This window comes from Dermochelys coriacea, chromosome 7, assembly GCF_009764565.3.
Source record: "Dermochelys coriacea isolate rDerCor1 chromosome 7, rDerCor1.pri.v4, whole genome shotgun sequence".
Classification (NCBI taxonomy): domain Eukaryota; kingdom Metazoa; phylum Chordata; order Testudines; family Dermochelyidae; genus Dermochelys; species Dermochelys coriacea.
Window position 1 is genome coordinate 95,371,080 of NC_050074.1, and position 14,918 is coordinate 95,385,997.

Sequence of the window (14,918 nt, forward strand, 5' to 3'; positions counted from 1 at the left end):
GTGGAGTGGGACAGCTCATTATTGGCAAAGGAATATAGATTTAATAAAAATGCATCCTAGGCTGGTAGAAAGCTGTTGCCATCTAATACCTGTTCAGTGACCTCTGTGAAATGAGTGGGTCGCAGTCCATTTCCTAGTGCATATGTTAGCATACCAAAAAGCGTCACCACAATTAACATTAGTTAGCACTGTTGCTGGCAGTTCCAGTGGACACATCAAGGATTGATTGGGAATGTAGTCTGAAATACAAACTTAAATATAGAAGTGACCTCTTCGGTCTTAGATGAGGCATATTGATAGGACAATGTAGAGAAGCTCTATATAGAGAATTTCTGTCTCCAGAGGTTCCAAACTGGCACTTGTCATGAACACAAACTTCTCTACTCCATGTAAGAGGATAATTGGTCTTCATGCCCACCCGTATTCTTTCTGAGAGACAGTAATGGTGACAGTAAAGGAAGTAACCCATGCAAAGTGAGATGGTACTGAACTGCTCTTTATTAACTGCCTTTTTATAAGAAATAAACATTGTTAGCAAAATTATTGAATTGCTTCAGAAGAAGCTCCATTAAAGTCATTAAAAAATCTTCATACCGCAAAGGATATATTTACAGTACTCTATGTAACTGTTTTGTAATTGAGCACAGTTAGTACATTATACAGTTAGTACATTACAAAATACCTTAATTTTATCATCTAGATATGACATCACAGTTAGTGATAATGACCATATCCTGAAATCTGAGACTAAAGGCTTCTGAGTCTGATGCTATGGACAGTACTATAATAATTACTGAGTTAAGGCAAAGCAGTTCATGTTGACTGGTAATAAATATTATGTGAAATGTCTTCTGCTGTCTCTTGTTACATGTCATCCAACTAACATGACCATGTTTCAGACTTAAATATGGGACATATGACCTCCCCCCCGCTTCCTTACCTCTTTGCTTTAAGAACAGGTTGTATTTACCCTTTGGCACCCACATTATTGTGCATTATGTTGTGATAGCTGGGCCTACAAATATACCCTAATTGTAAGTTCATAATTAAATAATTAAAGTTCATAAATTGTCAGTGTCCTGTTATATAAAATTATTTGAAAAAGATGCAAGAAGATGATGAAAAGACTAAATTAATTTAAATAGAAAGTATTTCTAATACTTTTATACTTTTGATACTACGATTTAAGTACTGTGTTAAGATTATGACCACTTCAGCCCATGTCAATTAACTTCTTCACTTCCCCCCCAAAAGCAAAGTTATTACCGTCATTGATACCACAAAGGACTGTAAAACAAGGGTTTTTCCCCTCCAAAATTCTCGCCAGCTGAAGCAAAAGGGAACAAGGGATTTTAAAGGAATGCCTTATTTAATACTTCACATTTAAAATGCTTTAACTGTTTTTTTCTTTCTCTTTCTTTCTTTTTCTCTTTCTCTTTCTTTCTTTTCTTCTTCTTTCTCTTTCTTTTTCTCTCTTTTATAAAAGGTTAAAAGGATTTTTTAATGGTGTGTTAGCCATGGTACTAAAGCTGACATCTCTGTATTCCAAACCTTGTTAAAAACTGTTTAATGTTGGATAGCGATTGGGTTATATTAATAACTTTTTGATTCTTTAGACTCCTATTAATAAAACAGCTCTCATTTCCATTCTCTAGGCTATTAAAATAGTCCCTGCTCCCTTTTTAAGATCTCTCTCAATGCTTATTCCCTAGCCACAGTTCCAAGTCTTACCTTATTTATTTTTTACTATACTGTCAGAATCCTCTGGCCTGCGTTTTATGTTATTTTGGCTTTACTAGTTACAACATTCTCCAGACTCACTCACTCACTGTTGGTGTTTACCTTTTTCTATTTTCCTACAACACAATGTGTGTATGGCTTGAAAAAGTGCCGGTTTCCCCTTCTGCTACAATATGCTCTTTATTTCTTTCCAGTGAGTTAGTTTATGCAGTATATGATTATTACCAAGTTAATAGGAAGCACTTTATTGTACTGGAAATGTGCTTGTGGTCCTCTGTCATGTACAACTTTGCTACTTTTAAATTCTTCTCGTATTATCAATTACTCTCAGTTCCACTTCCCATCTATAATCCCTTTCCCATTTTACCATAGCCTTCTCATTCTTCCCATGACCATGCTCCTTTGTGCCCTTAAAGAAGGCTTAGAATCCTCAACTTCCTCTCTCCCACTTCCTTGTCATACAAACAATTCCTTGTTCAATTAAATTATATTGAATTTCTAGAGGTGGGTGAAGTGGTGGGCTCAAGAAGGGAGTCAGAAGTTGAAGTGGCCATGTTTGTTGTGGAAACATGAATGGGAAGTAACCCTTTAGAATATCTAGATCTGCATAATTGCTATACAATATTTATGCAGATCTCTGTACTCCAAGTTTTTGTCCATCAGAATTCAGGGATTTGCATGCTGGCCAGAAACTGAGAAATATCTCTGCAGTCATTATGCAAATCATGCACTACCAAAGGTCAGGGAATTGCATAAGTGAGAAATGAACTTTCAGTTATGGTTTTGCAGTTGTATAACATCCTTACTGTTTGACATGGGTGAGTCGGTGTCAGTATAATTCCTGATAAATAGACTCTTCACTTCTCAAAATAGCAAAATTTTTATGCAAGCTGTACTTGTATATGTATATATAAATTACACTTTATAATAGCTGTTAAATCTCTGATGTTCAGCCAATCGGGCATAAACAGGACAATATTGTCTACACTAATTGTTTACATATTGGATACCTCCTACTTGGAAACTAATTGCTAATGTTATTTCAGCTGCACATTTTTGAAAAACTTTTTATTATATCACCAAAATATGGTGCTCTTGAATTATATCTGTTCATATTGTAGGCTGTCTCATTTACAGTGTACCTGAGACTGCCACTCATCTTTGATTTGCATGTTGAAGCTATTCATAATACGGTTTATGAAAATAGGGCCCCATATTTGGCACCACGGACAGTGCATTTTGGGCGAGTGGTTGTCATTCTCTGGTGGCTAAAATCTCTTGACACTTCTGTCAGGGTTCCCTCCCAACTCTGAACTCTAAGGTACAGATGTGGGGACCCGCATGAAAGACCCCCCTAAGCTTATTTTTACCAGCTTAGGTTAAAAGTTCCCCAAGGCACACATTTTTGGTACACTGTCACCACCAAGTGATTTAACCAAGAATTAGGGAAAGGACCACTTTGAGTTCCTATTTCCCCCAAATATCACCCCAAGCCCTTATACCCCCCTACCTGGGGAGGCTTGAGATTAATATCCTAACTAATTGGTTACAAAGTGATCACAGACCCAAACTCTTGGGTCTTAAGACAATAGAGAAATTAATTAGGTTTTTAAAAGAAGGATTTTATTTTTAAAAAGAGGTAAAAGAATCACCTCTGTAAAATCAGGATGGAAAATAACCTTACAGACTAACAGAAGATTCACGAACACAGAGGAACTTCCTCTAGGCTTAGTTCAAAGTTACAAAAAACAGGAAAACTTCCCTCTAGCAAAGGGAAAATTCACAAGCTAAAACAAAAGATAATCTAACACCAATCTGCCTGGCTTTACTTACTATTTTTGTAATATTAGAGACTGGTTCAGGATTGGTTTATAGGAGAAGGATTTTTTTAACTGATACTTTTTTGCTTCCCAAGAGAACACACTCAAAACAAAGCCTCCCCCACCAAGATTTGAAAATATTTTTTCCCCCCATTGGTCCTTTTGGTCAGGTGCCAACCAGGTTATTTGAGCTTCTTAACCCCTTACAGGTAAGGAGGAATTCTAGGCTACCCTTACCAATATGGTTATGACAACTTCCATCATTGTATTTTTTTTTAATTTCATAAGCAGTAATAACCGCACAGAAATGTCGTACTTGTGATCTTATTGATTACAATAAGTAGATGATTCTTTCATTTTCCTGTTGATGCATTGCTGTGTTCACACAGAAATAATTTCAAAACTGTTTAGCTTTTAAGTGTTTTCTCTCCATTAATGTTTGTAAACTACATTTCGGGCAAAGCCTGTTGGAAGCTCTCTGCATTCAGATTTGCTGAGTCACACTTAATATTAGGCTGGTAGTATGAGTTTCAGATAGCTGAACCATTCCTTCTAGCTAAGTCTGCAATGGCCTGGACTTTGTACTGTAAACAAGGCAGGATACTATATAATTTTTATCTCAAATTGCACATTCTTGTTTTGTATCATGTGTAACAGTGACATTGCTGAAGGAAATATAAAAAGTACATTTTGACTCCCAAATTCCCTGGTCTAATGACATTTTAGCGCTTTTTAAAAATTAACTTGAATATAAATATTGAATAGAATTGTCCAAAGGGATTTTCAAATAAATGTTTATATTTTATAACCAACTTCTATCACAACTATGTATTTTATAAAATGAGGAAATTGGTCTTATTTCTTTCTTTTACTGGTTAAATGGGAAAAGTGCATATGATTTTCTATTTAAATCTATTGTGTATTGTGATTTTTATTAATTTGGGATTTTAAAAAAACTCAGGCCCTTCAGGGTGGGTTTTTAATCATGTTTGTATTATCATAGCATTTCAATGGGTTTGTTTTACACATTTCCGGCCTCAATCAGCTGTCCCACCTAAATAAGCACTCGCCTGCTGCATTTTCTTTTATAGTTTAATTTTAATTGTTTTTATTAGTAACCCATGAGTTCCTTAATATCATAATCCACTTTCTGTGATGTTTGCATGAATAATTTTTTGCATGGCAGCATCAGGTTCTGTTGAGATTATTTTAGACCAATTAGTTTGGGAGTATTTTACATCTCGTAAAAGGACTCATTTATTTTTGGGTTATTTTAATCTGATATTTGAAAAGCTCTTTACTGTAACACTCACTTGCACACATGAAGCTTATTTGTTACCATTTTGTTGTCATTCAGTTTATTTTCCTAAATAATTAAACAACATTTTGAATAAAAATTTATATACAGTGTAGTTTCTCAGTTTCTCTGTCATTTCATTTTTTCTTTATGCATTTTGTTAGTCAGCCTATCAGAAAATCTGAGCATTGTGATCACCAAATATCTATCTTTAGGTCATTTTATAAAGGTCTTTTCTGAGAAATTTAGGGATATTAGTATGCGTGTGTGTGTACACTATAATATATATATTAGTATTTTCATGTCCTTAATGGAATAAATATGACGTCCACCTTCCCATATAGTAAATGCGTAAATAAAGAAGATAGTAACACTAGTAAGGCCAATCTAATAACACTGCATTACCTGACAGGAGAGAGGGGGTGTCTTTCAATTGTGTTAGCTTAAGGCTAGAAGATGGTGAGCTAACACCATTTCAGACATATTAGCCTGCATCTTAACAGTGCTTTTCAAACATGCCAAGTTATCATGATTGGAAAAATGTGCCCATTTTGCTTGTTGAGACATGCCCACTTATTGATGTTGCTTGTGTAAGGAATGTAATGTTGGACCATGGTCTGGCTGAGACGATAGAAGAAATTAGAAATTAAGCAATTCTAGTGCAGTAGCCTGGTACTCTTAAAGTACTTGGAGGAAAATAAACTGTCTGAAATGAAAATGTGTATTAAAAATTAAGTATAAATTTCAATTGCATTCATAATTATGGTGTTCTTGGTAGTAATGGTATAATTGTCTCTATCGTGTTCCATTATAACCCAGTTTCCACACATACATAGCTCATAATATTTTTTCCTTTCAAGTGGCGATAAAGTATAGCATTGGGAGAGGGAGAAGGAAAATACAAGGAAAATCACTCATGTTTTTGGTATTTGTACTCACCAATAATTTAAAGCGATGAATCAAAAAATTCTCAACTTATTTTGCGGGTAAAGTACTTTTTGAGGAAGTTTGTTCCTTATTTGGAAGGAATAAGTGATAAGCAATTGAAAATAGGTTATGAGCATGCTCAGTGTGTAGCTGCTACAATTTTTGAAGTCTAATGAAACCTGTTTTCCATTGTGATCTTACAATGCATATTTTGTCTGCCTGGCCTGGCCAGGGACTGTTACTCTCATTCTGCTACTGGGACAAATTTGCAGGAACATGATTGTAAATGTTCCAAAAGCGGAGGAGGGGAACAAGCAAAATCTCTAAAAAGTCTGATTTAGCATTAAGGTAAAAGACAAACCCAAAATTCAGTTATAGAAAATTAATATCTTGTGGTTGAAGGGGATTTGAACATTTGTAATTGGTTGTACATCCTAACTTTTTTGCATTTTAAGAACAACCTTTTGCCATTAGGAAAAATACAACCCGTTATGCTTTGCTACTCTGTTAACCCAGCCTTGCAAAAAACTTTCTCCAGCAGCAGAGATTTAAACTGAGTGATTCATCAGTATGAAAACTGGGACCCATAAATCACCACTGGTGCAGCATAACTGTATTGAAGCAATAGCAATGATGGATTCTGTAGTTTAGAAAAGACTCGGGTCGATTTTTAGCACCGTGTTGTCAAACCTTGCTCATAGTATAGAAGCAGCCTAAATGTTAACAGTAAGCATAACTGTCTTTCATTTTTTTACCTAGATCCTACAATATCATTTATACTTCAGTATTTTGGCTATTTTTTGTTCTAAATTCATTCAAAGAGATGAAGAAACGGTACATGTAGTTTGAAGATGACCCCCTTCCCATCAACCAAAAAATCTGCTATCAAGAGAATGATGCAGCTTCCCTCCAGTAGGATGATGATCTTGAATGAGGCCTCCACCTCAGATGAGTAATAACAGGAAAGGTGGAAGTTTCCCCTCAGAGCAGCCTCTCCCCCAAACTCTTACCTTAAAGAATTGGTCGAGCCAGTATGCTGCCAGGCCTAGTGCTAGTCCATCTTCCTACCAAACGTTGCACCAGGAAATTCCAGTTCCAGGCCTAACAACCCTCAACTATGCAGTTACAGATAATGAATGGTATTAGGAGCACTCCCATTCTGTACTTCTCATGAATAAGCTCCACCTTCCCACAATACCAAATAGAAGTGGCAGAGCAATTGTCTGCCATATACCTAGAATTTTTTGGCTTCTATTACAGATTGACCTTTCTTCCCAGGGATGGGACATCTGTGATCTATGGCTACCTGCATTGTAAATATTTTGGAAGGGCACAGATATGTTATGTTGGGATGAGTTCTCAATGTAGTTTGGAAATACAATGCTCCAAACCATTCTATGATGCATAAACATTTCAGAAAGCAAATGTAAATGCATGTAGCCAATTCAGTTTATATCATATACTGGATGTGTGACTTCATTTTGCAATATGTAGATATCAGAACATAAACAGTTTTTACAATTTTTGGGATTTATTCATAAAAAATGCCAAGTTGTATATTGTAGCCATTCAATTCAATATGAACAGGTTTGGATGACATACTAATTATTGAATTTATATCACTTTGTTGGAAAATTTAGCTTTTGTAGAATGGCTAATTGTTTAAATCCCTTGATGTTTAAATATAGCTTTTCAAAACTATAAATGTTTTTTTCTGCACAATTACTCCCTTTAATTAAAATTACTATAGCTTATGTGCATTACCTCTTCCAACACCTATGAAGGATTTGTGTGGCATCATAATTTTAAAATATTCTTTGCTATCTGGAATAATGTTGCATAGCATATGTGCTTAAAATTTTGTTTTGGCTGTGTCGTCTTAAAGATATTTTTTAGGGTTGTTTTGAAATGTCAGAACTTCATTTTCCAAAAAAAAGGGGGGGGAGAGTGCAATGGGAAAAGACATAAAAATCTACATTTTTCTTTATTTCTGAATCTAAATCTAATTGCTGTTCTATGACAAAAGTACCAACAATTCTCTTCTGTGTTTACATGCAGCCAGGAGCTATGGGCGGAGAAGAGGTAAATAAAATAAAATAAAAATGTGTTAAAGGTTTTGCCTGCCAAATTATGGGTGTGGGAGAAACAGATATTTAGTGCTGTTCATGTTGACAATATATCATCAATTTTTTCAATCTCTTTGGTTCATCAGTTGCCATAAATATCTCAATTGATATTTTTGTACTTTGTTTTTCAAAATAAATCTCTTAATTCTCATAATTTGAAACGGTAAATGATGATTTCTAACCAGTAGCTTCCAGTTCGTTGCTTAAAAATGATTATCTTATGTTGTTTGTGTTCTGTGATTGATATGCTGCTTTTAATATTGTTTAGTGCTCCAGAGGGGGAAATAAGTTCAAATTCTCATTGTATTTTTTGAAAATGTAATGTTAACTGGTTCATTGATAAGCTTCGAAAGAAACACTTAGACCCAAGTTCTAACAGTTGTGACTCCCAATATCCTTTCTTCACCTAAAAGATCTGTCTTCATACCATCTCAGTTTCTTCCTGTGTGAAATACTTATATCTACAGGAATTGGTGGAGTAAAGAACTGTTCATTTTTGTTAGTCTTGCTCTTTTGATTTCTCTTGAAATTTGCCTCAATTTTTTCTGTCTTAGTCAACGCCATATAAAACTAGAAATCACCACATATATAATATAATGTTTATGCTTTTTTTGGAACTATGAATTCATATATATGGGAAATTGCTTTAAGCATTGAGTTGTCTTATACATACAAAACTTTTCTGTAGAGGCTATTTCATTTATATATAAATTTTATATATAAAATATATAGATAAAAGGTTTTAATCAACCCTCCCAAAATTATAGCAATTAAAACTTTAAGTTTCTGATTTATTATTAGAGAGACAAGGTGGGTAAGGTAATATCTTTTACTGGATCAACTTCTGCTGGTGAAAGAGACAAGCTTTTGAGCTACACAGCGTTCTTCATGTCTGGGAAAGGTACTCAGTGTCACAGCTAAATACAGTAGAATCTCAGTTACAAACAGCAGAGTTACGAACTGACTGGTCAACAACACACCTCATTTGGAACCAGAAGTAAGCAATCAGGCAGCTGCAGAGGTGCACAAAAAAACAAAAGCAAATACGGTACTGTGTTTAACGTAAACTACTAAAAACTAAGGCGAAAGCTTTAAAAAAAATGATTTGACAAGGTAAGGAAACTGTTCCTGTACTAGTTTTATTTAAATTTAAGATGGTTAAAAGCAGCATTTTTCTTCTGCATAGTAAAGTTTCAAAGCTGTATTATGTCAATATTCAGTTGTAAACTTTTGAAAGAGCAATCATGTTTTGTTCCAAGTTACAACCTCCCTTCCTGAGGTGTTCATAACTTTGAGGTTCTATTGTACAAGGTTGAACAGCTTGTTTAGACTAAGGAGTTCACCTTGAATGGTCTCTTACAATATGTTAAGTAAGCAGTTAATACCTATTCGGTCTAGGAGAAAGGAGGGTTAGTGGCTTACAAAGTGTTGTAATGAGCCAGAAATCCAGTATTTTTGTTAAGGCTCATCTTTCGAAGGGGTTGTGCAGGTTTCCTTTGAGGATGAGGACAGATATGCCAGAAATAGAGTGATCATTTGTGAAAAGTGTTTGCCTATAGGTGATAGTGTTTTGTCTTAATTTTTTGTTTGAGTTAATTCGAGAGCATTGTGATTGTCTTGTTTCACCCACATAGTTATTGGGACATTTAGTGCAGTGGATAAGGCACTCTACATTTTGTGACAGGCATGTGAGGTGTAAACTGCCCACTTTACGTGGAAGAGACCATTCAAACATATTAACTTCTTATGCTAAACAATCTGTTCCACCTTGTACTTAGCTGTGACAGATTACCTTTCCCAGACTGGAACAAGAGCTCTGTGTAAACTCAAAAGCTTCTCTCTCTCACCAGCTGAAACTTATCTCTCTCATGTCCTGGGACCAACACAGCAAACAGTGGAAGATGTCCTTTATTTTTGGTTAACATTTTATGTTTTGGCAGCTCCTAGAGACCAATGAGGTCAGGGCCTTGTGCTAAGTGCTATATCAACATATAGTGAATGACAATTTCTTAAGTTTCTGATCTATGATGGTAATGCCTTCTGCCACCATGACTATTTAATTTTTTTTTTTTTTTTTTTTTTTTTTTTTTTTTTTAGTAGCCTCTAATGAGAGACTTTGTCAAAGGTCTTTGGGAAATCTAAATAAATTAGATCAACTGTTTCTCCTTGATCCAGTATTTTATATGACTGGTCAAAGAACTCCAATGGATTAGTGAGATATGATTTTTCTTTGCAGAAGACATGCTGGTTATACTGTGTCATGTCATGATCTCCCAGGTGTCTTTTAATTCTATTTTTAATTATTGTTGCAACCAATTTACCAGGTACAGAAGTAGGTACAGAAGATTTTATTGGTCTGTAAGTTTCTGGATCATCCCTAGTGCCTTCTTAAAATATAGGCTCAACGTTTGCTAATCTTCAATTATCTGTGATAGTAGCTGATGCCCTCTTTTTGCTAAGTTTTTGTTGCCCTGTTTTTGCTAAGTAAGTCACTTTATTCTTGAGTTCCTTCAGAACTCTTGGATGTATTATCTGGATCAGGTGACTTATTGCTTTTTAGTTTTTACTAGTTCCAGAACCTCTTCTTCTGACACCTCAATCTCTGTTACTACCTCATTATTGTTGTTGTCAAAAAATGGTAGATTGGGATAGGCATCTCCTCAAAATTGTTTGATGACGACAATTTCAAGGAAATTTAGTTTCCCAGCATTATCCTTCTCTTCCTCAATTTCTCCCTTTATCTATCCCATGGTGGTCCAGCATCCAGTTGTTTGCCAGGATTTCAGCTTCTGATATACTTTCTTGTTTTTAGATCTTTAATTATTTGCTCTTGATATTGCATCTTAAGCCTCCAAATTTCCTATACACACATCACACACATGCAACTAAATCCTGTGTGTTACTTCAGGCTAAGTCGAGAATAACCTCTCCTGTTGTGTGCTCTAAATCTATCAATTCCATGAAACAGTTGTTGAAGGTTTTGAAAAATTGCTTCTCTAAACCTTGTCTCACTGTGACATTTGATTGTTACTATTATATTTGACTATATATGGGTAAAGTCCCTATTATCATTTTATTAGACTTTACCTCTTTGATCTCTATCAACATTATGCCCTCACTATCTTTTCTGCTCCTCTGAAAGCTGTTAATATAAACTTACTAGGATATTTGTTGTCTTAAAACTTGGGATTTTTATCACCAGTTAGAATATTTATCTTTAGAGTGTATGCAATCTTTTAAATTCAGCACTACTGCTCCTCTACCTTCTTGACCTAATCTGTCCTTTCTTTATAGTTTGTAGCAAGGTATTGCAATATCCCATTGACATTTGCCCTTTCACCATGTTTCAGTGATGCCTGTTATGTCAAGGTCTCTTTTTTCATTGCCTGACATTCTAGTTCATCTGTTTTTGCTTTTAAATATCTCATTTGTATGTAAACTTCTATAGTATTTATTTTTGACCAAGTGCCTATTTTTTTATTTAATTTTTTAGTATGAAACCTTGTTAAATTAACAGAAATTACCTCTGATCTTAACCTGTCCCTGCCCAATTCAGCTGTAATTTCTAGCCTATCCTTTACTGCTAGATACAAGGGATACCTTTGTGCTGTTGACATCTTTTACCTGACTTGAGTGCTCCTCAGCACCTATTGCCTTTCTGTTAAGCTCCCTAAGTTCCTATTTTCCTCTGTCCTATACCTCCCTACTTTATTAATAATAACAACCACCAACTACTACCTAGCACTATCTGGAAGTCTGTTTATATGTCTCATGAGAGCCAACATCTTTGCACCCAATAAAGAAGTTAATGAGAGTTTCTTCTGGTCGCTGCATACCCAGCTATCTATATTTATAATAATCAAATCCTCTACAATATGTGTTCATCTTCCAATTACAAATCAATCCCCTGGAGCAACTGACTCACTGTGTGAGGGAAAATTCAGCCACATCAGAGTTTGAACATGGGTCCCATCTAAGTGAGGGGGTTCTTCCATTCCATCTAAGTATCTCCCCATCGTGAGACTGGCTTCTTCAGCTGCTCAGGGAAATCAGTTCAAAAGTGGGCAAGTTCTATGATGTTCCTTATATGCAGATCCTGCATCCCTCTGCTCCTCCACATCTGCAACTCTGGACTGCAGATATGCTGTACTTTGGCTATGAGAGTCATGAGCTGTTTACATTAGGAGGGCACAAACCAAGTAATTAATTGGTACTCATTCTTTGCAGTAAACTGGGTAGTACCCACCCTGAATATTCTGCTGCTGGGCTACTACTCTCATGGTCAAACTGGGTGTTAACAGTGGGTAATAGCTTGAGCTAAGTGTAACTTTTCTTCAAGTAGAGAATAAGGTTTTTTGTTTGGTTGTTTTTTAGTGATTTATCTAATTATTTGAACAAGGACTTTTAAAATATTTTAGCCTGCTAACCAATTAAGCTTCTTTCTACACCACCTTACCCAATTTCCACTCAGTTCAAACTCCCCTGTGCTCACTTTGACATTTGCCTCTCTGTTGTTAGAAAATACGTTGTGGGGAACAATTCGGCAGTGGAGTAGTCTAATGATCTTGTGTATCTCTTGTAGCATTAATTTATAAGAATCAGTGAAAATATGTTTTGTTGAAAACTTCACAGTAAAGAGTTTTGAGAGGGTCTGTCTTAAATTTAAATCTCACTCACAAGGCTCTCTGAGTAACAGTGCTAGACAGTGTAAGCAGATTATTTTCCTTGCTTTCATTTGTTAGCCAGCTGTAGTTAATGGTTTCCATATTTATAGCTGAAACATTTATCTCAAGTTAAAAGAAATACCTATTTTATGCTTAAAGGTTATCCAACTGTAGCTTTGGGAAAATGTAAATAACACCTATAATAAAACACTTGCTTGAATGCTGGCTATTGGCAACAGTGGAATGTCTTTAATAGAAGAGTCTGTTTTTTAAGATCGTGAGCTACTTATAATTGAGAATTTTTGTTGCACATTTATTTTTGTAATTTGACTAAATAGGTAAAGAAAGGGAAAGTGGGATTAAAAACTTAACTGCTTTAGCAGTGCGCTTATAATTACACTGAAACATGTTTTACCTACCTAACTGAAAACCGACCTATCACTTCATTTTATTACAAAACAAAGGCAACTGTAATCTTGCACACATTCAATAGCTGATTTTATAATCTAGATAGTGATGGACACCAGCATATGAGAGGGCTGAGCTCTTACATCTTATCCTGTAAACATGACCACATATATTGTTTCCTACCACCAGCAGTGCTACTGAAGACAGTAGTACTGATCGTGGTGGTAGACCATGTGTGGTACCATTTGCAATATCTTGCCTTTAGTGTAAACTGCTAATTCTGTTGAAGTAAAACATAACTTTAAAAAAAGGCAGATTTAAGTAGGCCTGGTTCTTAAAGGAACATTTATTTCTCCAGAAAATGTTAACCTTAGAAACTCCCAAATCTGTTACAGGTCGGTCTTCACTCTTTCCTTTTGAAGATGGCTTCCTAGACGACAGTCATGGTGATCAGTCTTTATCATCGGGTCTCAGCTCTCCAACTCGCTGTCAGAATGGTGAAAGAGTGGAACGCTATTCTAGAAAGGTGTTTGTTGGAGGTCTGCCTCCTGACATTGATGAAGGTACTGTGATTCCGTGATGTGTACAATTGGTGGGGGTGGGAGTTGGTTTTCTTTTATAAAAATCCTGACTTTTCCTGGCTATGTGGCTGGTAGTGTGCTGTGATATTACAAAGGCAACTTGAGTTTGTGAATCTGCTTGGAATTCTTGCAGATTGCTCTAGGTCTGGCGGTCTCTGTGGAGGAGTGATGGATTGATATGCCCTAGTAAGCATGTAACCTCCACAGAAATGGTGTGTGCCTATGTGCATAAAGTGTCTACATACATAAAGTGAAGAAATTGATGGAAATGCAGGGTTAAGTGTCTGATGAAAGCCATCAAAAGTCCTGAAATATTCCATCTCACAATCTGGGGGGAAAAAAGAAGGCAGCCTATACTTGTTAAATATGTCCACTGTTGTAATAAAAATGGGTTTTAGTTAATACAATGACTCTCCGTTTACTTGGGTATTTCTAACAGATATTTACGGTATATCAGTTGATAAATGTGACCTATTTAGTGTGGTTGCAAAAAGATATTTAGGTTATTGTCAACAATCATTGTTTTTTGCGTTGTGTATCTGTTTTATTAATAAAACACCTATTTTCACCACAATCCATTGTGGATATTCTTCAGTTCCCACCACACCAAGAATCCACCATTAACTAAGCATGTACAGGAATTTAAGGATGCGTCACAAGGGAAAGAAAGGCTTTTTTGAAGTTGACTTTGTAGTAAGTCTTTTGCCAAACCATGCAATACCTTTATAAAATAATATTAATCATCAAACACTGCCAAAACACTGCCCTTCAGATCTTTCTGCTGATGGATGGGTTGCTAATATCTGTCTGGTGTTGATTGATGTAGAAAGTGTTGTTTGATGTAAAAAAATCTGTATTTTTTTCTCTAAATCAGTGAGACAAAATTTAGCTCTGGTGAATCAGGGCTGTTCAGATAATAAAGGAACTTAACCCCACCTCCTCCCCCATGCCCTGTATTCCCATTGGACTTATTTTGGCCAAAACGTTTAAGTCTTGAGTTTCTGTTTAAGCAACTCCAACAAGAACAGAAGCCAGAGCTCTAACCCTTTGCTGTGAGTTAGTTGATAAAGCTCTATTGGAATGCATAGTACAGGAAATTTTTAAAAATAATGAAATCTTGTTATAGACTTAGTCTTTTCCTTTCTTCCAGATCCGTTTAAGACTAATCTTCTTTCCTTAAAAAGAGTTGCAAAAACATTTCAGAAAAGTTACATTTCCATGCAAAACAAATAGCCTGTAAATGTGGAATAACTTTTTTTTCCCTTTTGGTTGGTTTGGTTTTTTGTGTATGTTTGTATTTAAAACGGTGATTAAATAATGTTTGTTTGGTAAGCTAATTAGGTATTTGTGGTTAA

At 35.5% G+C, this 14,918-nt stretch overlaps 1 protein-coding gene across 19 annotated transcripts in view; it reads left to right on the top strand.

Annotated features, from left to right (window-relative positions):
* The window catches only part of CPEB3 (cytoplasmic polyadenylation element binding protein 3), a 187,054-nt gene that overhangs the window by 107,866 nt on the left and 64,270 nt on the right, over positions 1 to 14,918 (top strand). For 8 of the 19 annotated variants that reach the window (XM_043519725.1, XM_038410924.2, XM_038410930.2 and 5 more), the window contains 2 exons: positions 7,843 to 7,866; positions 13,378 to 13,545. The exons of 6 other annotated variants lie outside the window; for them this stretch is intronic. In XM_043519725.1, the coding sequence (XP_043375660.1) occupies positions 7,843 to 7,866; positions 13,378 to 13,545 (192 nt within the window). The remainder of the gene's footprint in view (positions 1 to 7,842; positions 7,867 to 13,377; positions 13,546 to 14,918) is intronic. 5 more of the 19 variants (XM_038410928.2, XM_038410932.2, XM_043519727.1 and 2 more) reach the window with 1 other exon arrangement.